At 39.8% G+C, this 14,477-nt stretch overlaps 1 protein-coding gene across 1 annotated transcript in view; it reads right to left on the reverse strand.

Moving 5' to 3' along the window:
* Positions 1-14,477, reverse strand: part of LOC134401268 (uncharacterized) — a 182,981-nt gene that overhangs the window by 107,526 nt on the left and 60,978 nt on the right. Inside the window, exon 9 of the mRNA XM_063130017.1 lies at positions 10,644-10,707. Within this exon, the coding sequence (XP_062986087.1) occupies positions 10,644-10,707 (64 nt within the window). The remainder of the gene's footprint in view (positions 1-10,643; positions 10,708-14,477) is intronic.

The following is a 14,477-nucleotide window of genomic DNA, read 5'->3' on the forward strand; positions in this document are numbered from 1 at the left end:
GCCGAGGTGACGCTATGGTGGATCTCTCCGCGTCCCTCTTTTTCTTCTTCTTCTTCTTCTTCTCCAGCTCAGAAGAAGGTATCAAAGTTCTGGCTTTTTTAGAGATCTTTTTAGCCAACGAACTTGATAAAGACCGACCAGGCGTGAGGGGTATCTCAGCCCTATTAGCTCTGGCCTGCACTTCAGTGCTGTGGTCTGGCGGTTTTTCCGTTACAGTCGTTGTAACTGCCGTCTTACGGGCAACAGACTTTTGAACCGCCGCTCTCTCCATCGTAGGGGCCTCCGTGGCCTTAAGAGCTTTTTCCCAGAGTGTCGAACGGAGTCGGTCTGCTCGATTTTTTCTAGTTTGCTTGGTAAAAGACATACAGTGGTGGCAGGTCTCTACCACATGTCCCTCTCCCAAACAGATAATACACAAAGAATGGCCGTCCGAGGGAGGAAGCTTCGCTCCACACTTTACGCACTTTCTAAATGGTGCTTTGATTGCCATAAAGGCCTCACGCGACCGAAGTCGCTGAGGAGAAATCTAACTATAACAATTTTTTTTTTTTTTATAGGACAGAATAAAGGCTAAAAAAGATAAGTTAAAGTGAGAAGCGAACGAGAAGAGAAAAGAATGAAGAAAAAGGTATTTTAATAGAGAATACGCTAAGTAGGCTGGTTCTATGTCTAAGCACGATGGCGGACGACGAAGAACTGAGGTGAGGGCGGGAACCCCATGGACATGCGCGGTAGCGTGGGGGGAGGGGTTCCCGCCAAAAACGTTCCACTCAGCTATAGTAGGTTCCGGTCTGGTCTCTGCGCAGGCGCAAAGCCCATATGTGTGATGCATAGAGACCACGAAGAAGAACTGAATAAACTATAGTTTGCTGCATTCAGGTACAACAGCAAAGTGTGGCTTGCTGCTGACTAGAAGTGGACACATCTAATCTTCCTCCCTTTTGTACCTGAGGTGTACCCATCCCAGGTCTTCCAAATCATCTGAATGAAGACGTAGTGTGAATACTATGTTAAGTGCCATATAAGTATTGCAAATAAATAAATAAATACAGGACTTCAAGGCATTTGAGATTTCAAAACTGGCTGCATATGCAAAGTGCTGGCATACAATCTTCAAGCTGTGTATGAATCAGAATTATAGTATTCAAAAGGCAAAAGAAAAAGGCATTAAACTGGATTATACATGAACTTCACTGGGCTGTGTTTGTTCATGCACATGACTCAAAACCAGATCTTAAGTCAAAGGCACAAGGGTGTGGCTCCAGGAAGCATTTACTTTCTCACAATGATCGCATGGGCATAAGCACTTTGCGTCCTTTAATAACAATACGTTAATAACTTAATTACATGCAGCACAGTGCTCTGAACAACATCAAATAAGATGTCACCACTTTCCTCTTTAGGCCTACAAAACATCAGAAGAACAGAAACAGCAGTAATTAGACTGAGACATTAAAGTCCCATGAATGGCTCCAAATAGGACTACTTCGCCAAATACAGCATATTACACTTTCCTCCAGCAAGGACACTTTTATTTTCTTTTTAAAAAAAGACAACGGACATGACTCAAAGAGAATTAGATGCACTGAAATCCCATTGACATTAACCACATTTGAGGGCTTAATCATACATCCTTAGGTTGCAACCCTATACCCGCTTACCCATTGAACTCAACAGGACCTACATCTGAGTAGACATGTATAGGATTGTGCTGTTATGAATTATTCTACTTCTGCAAATCTTTGTGTGTCCAACAAATACCAACATAAACAATCCAAATTTTAAAGAGCAGAACTATAATAAACACCTCTTACTATCGCTGTGATATGATTTTACTTGGTGAAGTACTATTATAATTTTTATACTAGCATAAATAAACTAATACAATCTAAATATGAAAATATAAAAAATGGCCCTGAGCAGTTTGGAAGTGGGAGGCACTGGAAGAAGTAAAATGGTACTTTATTAATACTAGTCTCTCTCATGTCAAATCTGGTTTTCATGTGCTTTCAGGCACAGACATCTCATAGCCATAAGAGTTTCAGGATGAGTTCCTGTCTCAAGAAATAGGTTCATCATCAAAACCACTGTGTTGCTATGATTGGTCTGATGCCCCAAGAAGTCTTACATATGATACAGAGCAGGAAAGAAAGAGTAGTGGCTAAGATCACCATTACTCTGTGGAGAAAAACTAGTAATAAGTTAATAAGCTACTCCCCCCACTATTGATCTCTTCAAGTCCCCATCTGAAAACAAAATATTTGGCTTTTGCCACTCTCCAAAATGATTTGTTATTATTTTAACAAATAATAATGTTTACTGAAAATTAAAGAAGAGGAATTATGTCCATGGTAGACCAAAAAATCTTTTATTAAATAAAAGCTGGGAATTTTTGAAGAAGAAAATAAGTGTCTGAGATTGGAATTGGAATAAGGTATGACTGCTTCAATGGAATTCCTTATGATTCAGGCCTTTACCACAAAACCATTAATCTAATCCACTCTCATGTCATGACTTTCAACCCTCTGACTTCTGAAGGGAGTAGGCAGAAACAGGAGTGAGAAGGGCCAATAAACCATGAAACTTCAGCAAAAATCAGCAAAGGAAATAACCATCCAATTACTACTTAAAAGATTGGCAGGTAAGTTGTAAAGGGATTTATTTAGCCAAAGTCTTTGGTAGAGCAGGAAAAAGGTGTGCTCTTGGCCATAAAAAATTTTATTGGCATTGTTGAGTTCACAAAACATCAGCTGTTTTCCTTCCACCTTGCCAGACACATAAAAACTTCCATAAGAAAGGGTGCTTTTCAGAATAGTAATTTAAAAAAATAGGCAGCAGATTTTTTTTTTACAGTTCAGATTTCAATCCTTACTTTGCAATGTTTGCCATGGGCTTCCTTCACTGGGACTACATCACAATATTTATCAGCATAACCAGAGTTGATTGTATACAGGTCGTCATCTGAGCAGAGAAAGGGTGGGGTGAGGGAGAGAAATGCCACTGAAGTAATGACTCCAAAGACAATTTAAATAATCACGCCACCAAGTTTTAAATAATGTAGGACTTATATCTTTAACCTCCAAAATACTGCCGGTTTTGCAGTATATGTCATGAACTTGTTTATAGTATTCACAAATAGAAACTAGAAATCAAATAATATAGTATACTGTTTGCCCTGTTGTTCCTAATGTCAAAGAAGTGGAAAAAATCAAGCAAACAGGGTGTGTCCCCCGCCAAAAAATTGTTTGCTTATTTGTTTTGCATAGGAACATGCAGTGCTGAGCTAATAATTGCAAGGGATGCCGTTTCAAAGGCAGTTGTAGGCAAGGTACCCAAATGTCAGTAGTAAAGTTCATGGTTTGGTTAGGGAGGGTATATTTTCCAAGCAATAACCTCTCCTTTTTTTCTTCTCTCCCCCCCCCCCTTTTCCCCCCTAGGAAAATAAACTTCTTTCCCTCCTATCACATCCATTGTAGTCATGTCAAATGTGGTTAAATGATCATGGCAATTATCTAGCGCCAATGGCATTGCTAACAATAAATTAAATAAGGTGGGTTCAGGACTAGTTCCCCCCCCCCCCGATATATTCAAGGGAAAAATGAGGAGGGTTATGAGGCCAAATGGACTAGCCCTGTCCCTGCCTTGCCCAGTGGTCATGCCCACACCACCTGCACATCCAGCATGTATTGGCTGATGTGAACACATCCATGTAGGGATTCTCCACACAAAGATGGATCCTGGCCTCAAGTGGAGAAGATTCACAGGTAAAGTCTGTACATGCAGGGAGCCCTTTCTGTGGCATGCTGAAGGCAGTGAAGGCAGGGAGAAGGGCTAGCTCACACCGCCCCATAACTGTTGAATGTTTTCTTTGGGTAGGGAATGGGGTCAGATCTACACCAAGCAGGATACAACACTTTAAAAACGGTTTGAAAACTGTATATGTAATGTGTCCTGGGCCTGAATAGTTGTCAAAACCATTATAAACCATTATAAGCAGTAGTGTAGATCCTGCCTGGGTGTCATCGGAACCCCCTATAATTCTTCTCCTCCTGGGCAGGATCTACACTACTGCTTTATAACAGTTTATAACAGCTTTGACAACTGTTCAGGCCCAGGACACAGGCCATATACCGTTTTCAAACTGTTATATCCTGCTTGGTGTAGTTCTGGCCTGTACGAGGATCTACACTACTGCTTTATAACTGTTTATATCAGTACTGACACCTGTTGGGGCCCAGTACACATTCCATATACCATTTTCAAACTGCTTTCAAAGTGTTATATCCTGCTTGGTGTAGATCTGGCCTTGGTGCTTGTGTCAGTTTGAAAATGTTTGCCTGATACAGCAAGGATGAAGCAACTTTTCTGCTTACCCAGGTAGTACACATCCTTAGCTCACCTGCAACCCCACCCCCAACCTGGCTTGATGCACTTTTTGATGTGTATGGAGCACAGTTCTTATGTGACCTAGGGACTGTCTATACATAGGGAAAGCTCTGCCTTAGCTCTGGTTCTGTGTTGCATCAGTTAGATGATGCAGGAGCACCTTCGCAGACACCGCGGGGCTTTCAAACGATGCTGCGGTTTGAAAATTCAGGGATTTACCCTGACTTTTTCAATTGGAGCAATGTCAATATGGCACTTCTGCCATCTACCATCGCTCCAGGGACAATCTGGGGGCAATGCCTGGTAGAAGGCAACCAGCAATTGGTAGCCTCTCACCAGGAAGAGGGCGGGGGTGGCTCTGGACACTGGATGGCCACCCAGAAACCCCACGCTCCCTCCTCAGTGCCAGGATTACCCGACGCTGCCCCCAAAGAGGGAAAGCGCAGGATTTGAGAGGGGTACGGCACCAACCCAGCGCTGTGAAGATATTGACTTATTTATTCAAAGCATTTCTACCTCGTACTTCTTGGAACTTCCCCAGTGTGGCTTACAAAAAATACAATACAATATAATAATACAACAAAGCTTATTAAAATCCAAAACATAGCAATAACAAAAACAAAATATAAAACACAACAGTAAAATTAGCAGCAGAGCAGCATAAAAACCAATGCTGTAGTTAAAAACATACCAGAGATTACAACGCACGCACACACATTCACCTGATGCTGAAATAGCATCAAAGTAGTTAACTGGCTGGACCGGCCCTACCATTAGGCAGAGTAAGGCAGCTGCCTTGGGTTGGCAATTTTAGGAGGCCGTGAAAGGAAAAGCAAATTGTAAGTTAGTTAATTCAACATTATTATATTTTTACTGCCAGGGAGGAAGAGACGTGCTGTTTTTCCTCAACTAAAATAATTGGACCTTCCTTGACTTAGGAGATGGGCACCATTTGCTGCTCAACCTGAAGCAGCATGTCTTGGGCCAGCACTGGCATTACAGTGAGCCTCCCTGGGAGGGTTTCCCCATAACTGAAACACCAACACAAAATCCGCCCATTCCCTGGTTGTCATCTGCTATAGCTCTGATGGTGAGATTACACAATGAAAAGCTCTGAAGATGACATTCAGGCCCTACAGAAAAAGGCAAATCAACAGGCCAGGGGCATTTTTGTTTGACGGGCTTGTTCCTCTTTATTTTTCATATTCTAGGAGCCAAGTGCTCCTTCCTGTACCACGCTGGTCAGAGCAACTGTTTTATACTGTTGTTTTTATATTTTTGATGGTTTAAAATTTTTTATACTTTTTTTTATGTTCACTGTTTTTAACTTTTGTAAACCGCCGAGAGCTTCGGCAATGGGGCGGTATATAAATATAATAAATAAATAAATAAACTGATTGGACTGAAAGCTGCCATTTTACCTGTATCATTGTGTCACCATTTCCTGAACCATTTTTTCCTCCTAAAAAATAAATTAGGAATTGGAAATGTGTTCTTACCTCTCCACCACTAGGACATCTTATCAGGGAAAGAAAGAACGAAAGAACGAAAGAACGAGAGAAAGAAAGAAAGAAGATTGGCTTGCCTAAGTGAAAAGTTGAAGATAAAAACAAATGGAATACTGTTGCTTAATAACTTTCTTGTGGGTTGCTGTGCTTTAATTTGTGGAGATTTTTTTTCTTTTTGAGCTTGTATTCTTTCCTTTATTTTCTGTATCACTGAGCTCATTACTTTTAACTCCAGATAGATTTCCTGGTAGAACACAATGTAATTCTTCAGCGGCCATAAACAGTGAGGAGCTGCTTAAATTAAAGATCAATAAAAAATACAGGAAGGGAAAAGAAAATGTGTCATAAATAAAATAAAGAGATGCTCACAAAAATATGCTGTGCAATTAAACATGATGAAAATCTAAAATGAAATTAAATTTAGTTGTAATACATTTCCCATTCTTTTCCTGAAGAAAATTACCAGAGAAGTAAAAGGGTTTCCCCCCACCCCCTGTAATTTAAATGTTAAGCGGCCAGATGTGTGTCTCATGCTTGAAGAGTTGAAGCTTTGCATTATTTAGCATATTAAGATTCACAGAATTTAAAAAAGGCTTCCTTTATTGCCTCGAGGTTCTAATTAAGTAAACCTTAGCTTGGTACATTTAAAACTTGCAATACAAGAGATTTTCCTTCTTTCTTGGATTTTTCTTTTTGTTCTTTCTACAGACACATCAATATAAGAAATATGGAAAATACTTAAGATGCTATATATATTTTTCCCTTTGGCTTGAGGAATTAAACCTATCTATTACTTTAAGAAGTTTTTAATAGGGTCAGTAATCAGAAAGACATCTAACGGTTCCAGACTACTTTCTTTTCTTTTCTTTTAAAATTAATCATAGGAGCTTTTCATAGTTACTAGAGAGGAAATGTGACTTATAAAATGCTATGTAAAAAAATGAGAATTGCACAGTTCTTCTTTACTAAACTGCAGACCTTCTCTTTTTATAACAGTTTATAATTGACCACAAAATGCTATAAAGTGCTAATTAGATGCCCTATCAACTATGGGATGATGGAAAGAGTAGAACAGCTGCACTAGAAATTGTAATTAAATTGAAAATCCCACTGACAGATCTAGGGACAATTATAAACCATACCCAAACATAAATACTTCTACTTCTTTAAGAAAGGATAGAAAAATTCCAATATTGCCTACTTTGCTGTAACTATAATCATGGAGCCCACTGATTTTACAAGATGATTTCAAATGATCAGATAATAGTGTATGGTAAAGTCCTTCTATGTATATATCATTTCAGATTGAAGCACCAGGATTGCATATTAAATATTTCCTTCCTGTTTCAAAAGTAACGCAAACAAAAAAACAAAAAAAAACTCTTAAAACTAGCCCAGAAAGGTTCTAGCCTTGTTTTGCCCACAATGTCCTAACTTTTCTACATGTAGGGTGTTTCTGATGTCATGGACTGTTCAAATATGAGATTTCACCAATGCATTGTGAAGTCTTACAATCCTGCCAGGATTGTCCCTGGATATCTGAATGGGCAAATCTGTCAACCTCATTTTCTCTTAGGAGAGATCTACACTATTTATTTACAATATTTATATGCCGCTCCCCATTGAAAATTTCAGAGCGGTGTACAAAATAAAATAAAAACAGAATAAAACACTTTAAAATAGATTTTAAAAGAAGCAAAAAGTACAGTGAACCGTGGCTGGTCATTAAGGAAAGGCTTCCTGGAATAATGACGTTTTCAGGAGGCGCCGAATGGAATACAAAGTTGGCACCTGCCTGACTAGTGCTTTTTATCAGTACTGAAGTGCACTGATAAATGTGGGGACACATTATGCGTTCCATATACTGCTTTTCTAGTGTTATTTCCCACTTTTATTCCATATTATTTGAAACACCAAAACAGATGGCATTGTGTGCAAGGGAGATGTAGCATCATCATGGTGGGATCGTAAACATAGGACACAAAGTGTAGATCTGGCCTAAGTTTCTTCATTGGTTTTCAAATTAAAAAAAAAAAATCCTAAGGATTTTTATACCTATTCCTCCTAATATACTGAGTTTTGTCTAATATATGCATTTTTGCGAGCAGTTTCCCTTCATATAATCCTCTCTTTTTTGTATGTTTCTTTCCCCGATATAGTCATTTTTGTGTACAGTTTTTTTCCCTGGCATACATATTTTTGTAAGCATTTTTTTAAAAAAACCTGTCTCATAAAATTCATAGAAGTGGGAATACCTACACTGCTTTCCATTTCACATAATGATTTGGGATGCGTGAATCTGGTAAATTCATATCAATAAGTGAATTAAAGGAAATTCTATATCTGAGCAATTGCAATTGTTGTAGTAACATGAAATCATGGGTTTTCAAAATAGCACAGAGGGCTTGGGAGGGCCTGTTCGAAGTGTTTGCTAAACACCAAAATGGGCTCTGAATGTACATTGCTGTGCTTGGGATTACAGATATAGTTCATCAGAAGCAAAAAAATCCTAGATAACAAATTATGTTATATCAGTGAACTCCAGCTCTAGATGTACCTATGTAGCTCCTGAATTATTGGTGGGGTCTCCACCTGCAGCGAACCTTGAAATTGGATCCTCCTATGAACAGGACTGGAGATCTTGAAGACCAAGCTCTTATTCAAGGTCTCTGCAAGCAACTGCTCCCAAATGACACTGTGCTTGTTTAGATATACCAAGGGTACAGTGTAGGAGTCCTGGAGCTGGTGTATGTATGTTATTGGAACCCAGCCTTGGCATGGGGATCTGCCCAGTGGCAGGCATCTCTTTTTTGTGCTGCTATGGTGAATGAATCCTTTCCTGCCTTCTTGCATGAACACTCACGGGCTTTTTAGCTCACAGAGGCCACAGAGAGCTGAATACAAACCTGCACTAGCTATAAAAGAAAATACACATGACGCTGCCATAAGCTGGTTCTGTTGGCTGGTCCATCTATGCCAATACTGTCTAGTTTGTCTGGCTGCAGCTCTCTAGGGTTTTGGACCAATGGGGTTCTTTCCCAGCTCTGGGATCTACTGCAGGCGAAGTATTGCTCCATCACTGAGATTTAGCTATTTCCTCCAAATCCACTCCACCAACAACAGAGTTGTGGTTGAAGTTTTAGTAGGAAGCTTTTTTTGTCATACATTAGTTCATCTAATATAGTACTGCCTCCTCTAACTTGTGACAGCTCTCCAGCGTGTCAGGAACCGGTGTTTCCCCAGATCCTTTCAAATGCAAGTGCCAGGGGTTGAACTTGGGAAGTTGTAAATGCAGTGCTCTACTACTGAGTGTTAGCCTCTCCACAAATAAGAATCCCACTAACTGTAACACTTAAAAGAAGAAGAAAACAGAAAGATACCAGAAGCAGAAAAAAAGGGAAACTTCTAAGTACTTAGAATAAAGCCCAATAAATTTCAAATACGAATCCTTCTTTAGGCTCACTGAACAATATAAAGTAAGGTCTTCTATTTGGACCTTCTTCTGCCTATTAAGATCTTTCTCAGAAAAGATCTTGTTCGGGCCTTCCCACCTTCAGGAATTAGAAGGTCAGAATGTATGAGACCACCTTTTCAGTTGTGGTATCCCAACTTTGAAAGTCTCCCAGGCCTTTTAGTTTAAATGAGTGAATTTTGCATCATAGAATGAGGGGTGGGTTTTTTTCAACCTTTACATAAAGAATAATAGGAACAGGCGGTAAAGCAGAATTAAATCTGGACTTGGTAAAAAGCCAAGGGATAAGAACATAAGAGTTTACAGATCTATGAGAGACTATTAACCATAATAGTTCAATGAAACATCCATGCTTCGAACTAGGGATGTGCATACAAGCAAAACTTGAATTCGTTGAAGTTGTCCAAAGTCTCCTTGAAACTTGTTCTGTCTCATGTCTGTAGCAGATTGCAATCTTTATTTTGTCCCCTTTACATATGAAAATGTGTGAGTATTTCCATGCATATTTTTCCAAATATATGTACGTATCAACTGTCCACATCTTTGAAATGTCCAGCTTCTTCTCCCATTGATTAAAGAATGTTTGCGCACATTTTTCAAAAGCACACATGTTTTTTCATACACTTTTCCCAAATGTATGCATGCTGTCCAACACATTGGTCCATGAATCACATGACAAGCTCAGAAATGTACAGACCTCAACCACAGATTGCATTTGAATCTGTGTTTGGTCTGGAAGGTGCGAACTGGGGTGAATCCTGATCAAAACGAGAGTGAAACGAATTTCTCATACAGCTTTACTTAAAACCAATACCTCTGGATGCTGAGAATCACAAACTGGGGAGGGTTCTTGCTTTGCTGCCTTGCTTATAAGCTCCCCAGAGACATCTGTCTTGCCATCCTTGGAACCTGTTTGCATGAAAACATTTTCTCCATTGGCCTCTGAAAGACTGGGACCTTTCTCTATTCATTTGACCTGCAAAATGGTTTTCAGCATGATAATAGGAAAAAGTAATTTGGGAAGGAGACCTCTATTAGCAAAGGATGTTGCTAATACTACCAATGTGAGAGGAAAAGGGTGGGGCGGGGGGAGATGCCATCATCCACGAATATAAATAGCCGAATAAAATGCAAAGGATGTAAAAATGTCATAGAAACACCAACTCTAATCTGATGTTGTCAGTACATTCCACATACACCTTGTAATTGCAAACACATTGGGGCCTAGAAGAGGAAGGAAAAAACTCGTTCTACAGAGAGATGAGGCCTTTCTGTACCTTTTCTGTGGGGCTCCGTTTGATCCTTCGCATTTGATTTAAACTTCTCCATAGCTTCATCTGCCTGGTGAAAAAATTGACAGATGATATCATTGAGGTTGTGGATATGTGTGTTTTCATACTCTAAATACAAATGCAAGGCAAATCTATTTCCAAAGTGTTAGCAAATTATCCGCCGTGATAAAAGCTCTAACCTGCTGGAAACATTTCAAGAGCTGATCCTTTCTTTTCCTCTGAGTTTCTTTTGACACGCACCGTTCCCAACCTCTCACAGCATTAAACTGCTTTCCCACTTCCTTTTCAACAGTGGGAATACTTCCCTTATGGGTGTCAGAATCTCTCAGAGGGGTCAAAGGTCGCCCTGTGGAGGAAATGACAAGCTGTGAAATGTAAAAGAACAATTCCTTCCACATGTTTCCTTGCTCCAGGAACAGCAAAGCACTGTCAGCCAGCATCACTTTGGGATGGCTCAGGCCTTTCCAAAGCAGCTCTGTCAAAACAAATTTACCATTAAAGTCCAGCGCAACTGTTTAAAGCTTTTATTATTATTCCTCCGGTAGATTTGAACATTATTTACTGAAACCAAATGGGGTGTACTAATAATGAGGCCATGGGAGGAAGGAAGAGCAGGGCATGAGCTAATTAAAGCGAAGCATTTGTCGGTGTGCATGGTTTTAATCTACAGTGGAAGACAGTTGAGCGTGTGCTTTCCTCGAAATGGGATGCTTTGGGGAGATCACACCCCTCAGTAAGCACTCTTGCAGCATGAGCTGCTTCCTCCTCTGAGGAGGATTCCTCAAGCAGAAGCATCACACACACACACACACACACACACACACAGAGTAAGTAAGTTGTTAATTGTAGGATTATTGTGCTGGAAAGGAGAGGAAATTCTCAGTAATGTCTCTCGCTCTCCCCCTTCCAAGGTTCCAGGCAGTTTTAAAAAGGCTACAAACCCCTACACGCTTAGCTGGGAGTAAGACCATTACACTCAATGGAACTTACTTCTGAGAAGTTACTGATGATTCCACTAAGGAAATGTCTGAGCTAGGCGGCCATTTTATTTTTAACATTATAATCTATCTGAAGGAGGGAGGGGAGTGTGATGCTACTGAGCATGTGTCACGCTATGGTTGAAGAAGGCCTCTGTATTCACTCTAATAGGATGAATAAAAATTAATTAAAAATCAACCGAAGGGAATTTTTTTTAAACGAAAAGCTATTCCACCAACTAGCAGGAAGAAGACATCACCACTGGATTAACGGGTAAGGCGTTAAATACTACAAATTTCGTGCATAAAAAAGCGCCAATGGGAGTTATCAGAACCATTTTGATTCAGAGAGGGTTTTTTCCTTTTGTACTTTAAACTGCCGTGCTTCCCTCAATCTTTCACCAATGTTCTTGAAATTTTCAGGGTATGTAAAACCAATGGTTATTTATGTCACATGTAAATATCAGGAAGATTGGTGAAACATTTTCAATTTTATGAACATTAGAATGATCCCCCATTACCCCCTTTATAATGGTAGAATGCTTTATCTACTCTCCGAAATTAACTACAGGGTCACTGCCATGTCCCTGTAAATATGTATGTGTGTGTATGTGTGTGAGAGAGTGACTTTTAAACTGAATTTATTGTTATTTGGTTTGCTGGTTGAAGAGTTATTCTTGTTTAATTTGTTTTTGTTTTTAAATATATATTGGATTTGTTTGTTTTTAATGATGTATATGGATAAACAAAATAAATAAACATTTATAAAGTACCACAAATAGCAGAGCAAACACAAACACATGCTCCTACTCTCCTCCCCACCCCGAGTTCTTGCAACAGAGATGCCCTGCCTACACACATGTCATGCCAAAGATGAACATTTCACTACAGAGCCAGTGTGGTGTAGTGGTCAGAGTGTTAGACTTGGAGTTGGGAGATCTGGGTTCTAGTCCCCACTCAGCCATGGAAACTCACTGGTTGACTTTGGGCCAGTCACAGACTCTCAGTCCAACCTACCTCACCGGGTTGTTGTTGTGAGAATAAAATAGATAGGTGGAGGATTATATATGCCGCATTCCTTAAGGAAGAAAAAAGGCAGGATATAAATGAAATAAATAAATAATATGTAATGTTGGGCTGATAATGCTTCTGCTATTTATTTTATGGCAGTCTGTGGGCCTAGTGCAATCCGAGAAATCATCAGCAGTTAAATTACCCCTTGATTTTGTCTGGGCTCTCTTTTGTTGTTGTTGCTGTTTGCTTACTATTTAATTGGATATAAATGCTTTCAGATTTCAACAAGAAGGAACAACAGACAGATGAATCTGACAATAATGTTGCTTATGTCATGATAAATATATCATGGCAGCACCTAACAGAATTTGAATCAGAGATCAAAAGGTGCTCAGACTTGAGGACACATGCAAAACGGATTGTTCAAACTTCACCCGCTCGCCGCCGCCCCCACCACAAAATATCATATTACTTTTCAGAGTTAGAATGGTTTTTTCAGCTCATGGGAACTTTCGAGTGTTAATGAGCTGTCAATGTCTTTTTCACAACGAAGACATCTGCTTTTAGGACTTAGTCCAGAGCCTATGTTGAATTTAACAGACAGGCTGCCTTCAGAATATGTTGATGAGAACTGGGTAATTACCACTACCTTGATTTCATTAAAGTCAATGGCAGGGTTGCTATTATTTTATCATTTACCTGGAAAATTGGCTATGCTTAAGTAGGATAGCTCATGTGCACTTGATACACATGAAGCATGTTGAGTTGTTTGGGTTGTTTTGCACTGTGGGTTGTTTGTTGAACCATAAGTTAGAATGCTGCTTGAACACAGTCAAGGTTGCTTGCTATGCACTATTTATTTATTTATTTATTTATTGCATTTTTATAACGCCCAATACCGAAGCTCTCTGGACAGTTTAAAATTAAAACCATAAAAACCATTCAAAATATAAAATAAACAGTATAAAAGCATAATATAAAATACAATATAATACTGTATTTCTTCGATTCTAAGACACACTTTTTCCCCAAATAAACATCTCTAAAAATGGGGTGCGTCTTAGAATCGATCGCGTCTTAGAATTGAAGAAATACGGTAATACAACCAGGATAAAATCAAGCAGCAATGCAGAAATTAATACATATTTAAAATACAAATTTTAAACAGCAAAGTTAAAATGAAATTGCTTAACTGTTAAAATGCTGAGAAAATAAAAAGGTCTTCACCTGGCATCTAAAGGAGTATAGTGTAGGTGCCAGGTGAACCTCTTTAGAGAGCTCATTCCACAGCCGGGGTGCCACAGCGGAGAAAGCCCTCCTCCTAGTAGCCACCTGCCTCACTTCCTTTGGCAGGGGCTCATGGAGAAGGGCTCCTGAGGATGACCTTAGGGTCTGGGCAGGTACATATGGAAGGAGGCGTTCCTTCAGATAGCCTGGCCCCAAGCCGTTTAGGGCTTTGAATATTAATAGTAGCACTTTGAATTGGGCCCAGATCTGGACTGACAGCCAATGAAGCTGGAAAATGGTCTTGTTGGCCAGCCCCTGTAAGTAAACGTGTTGCCCTGTTTTGTACCATCTGAACTTTCTGGACCATTTTCAAAGGCAGCCCCATACATAATGCATTGCAGTAATCCAAACAAGAGGTTATCAGAGCATGGATAACTGTAGCTAGGCTATCTCTGTTCAGATAAGGGCACAGTAGGTATATCAGGCTAAGTTGATAAAAGGTGCTCTTTGCCACTGAGTTCACTTGTGCCTCAAGGGACAGCTCTGGATCCACGAGCACCCCCAAAGTACCAACGTGATCCTTTAAGGGGAGTGCAACCCC

This window comes from Elgaria multicarinata, chromosome 7 (assembly GCF_023053635.1).
Source record: "Elgaria multicarinata webbii isolate HBS135686 ecotype San Diego chromosome 7, rElgMul1.1.pri, whole genome shotgun sequence".
Classification (NCBI taxonomy): domain Eukaryota; kingdom Metazoa; phylum Chordata; class Lepidosauria; order Squamata; family Anguidae; genus Elgaria; species Elgaria multicarinata.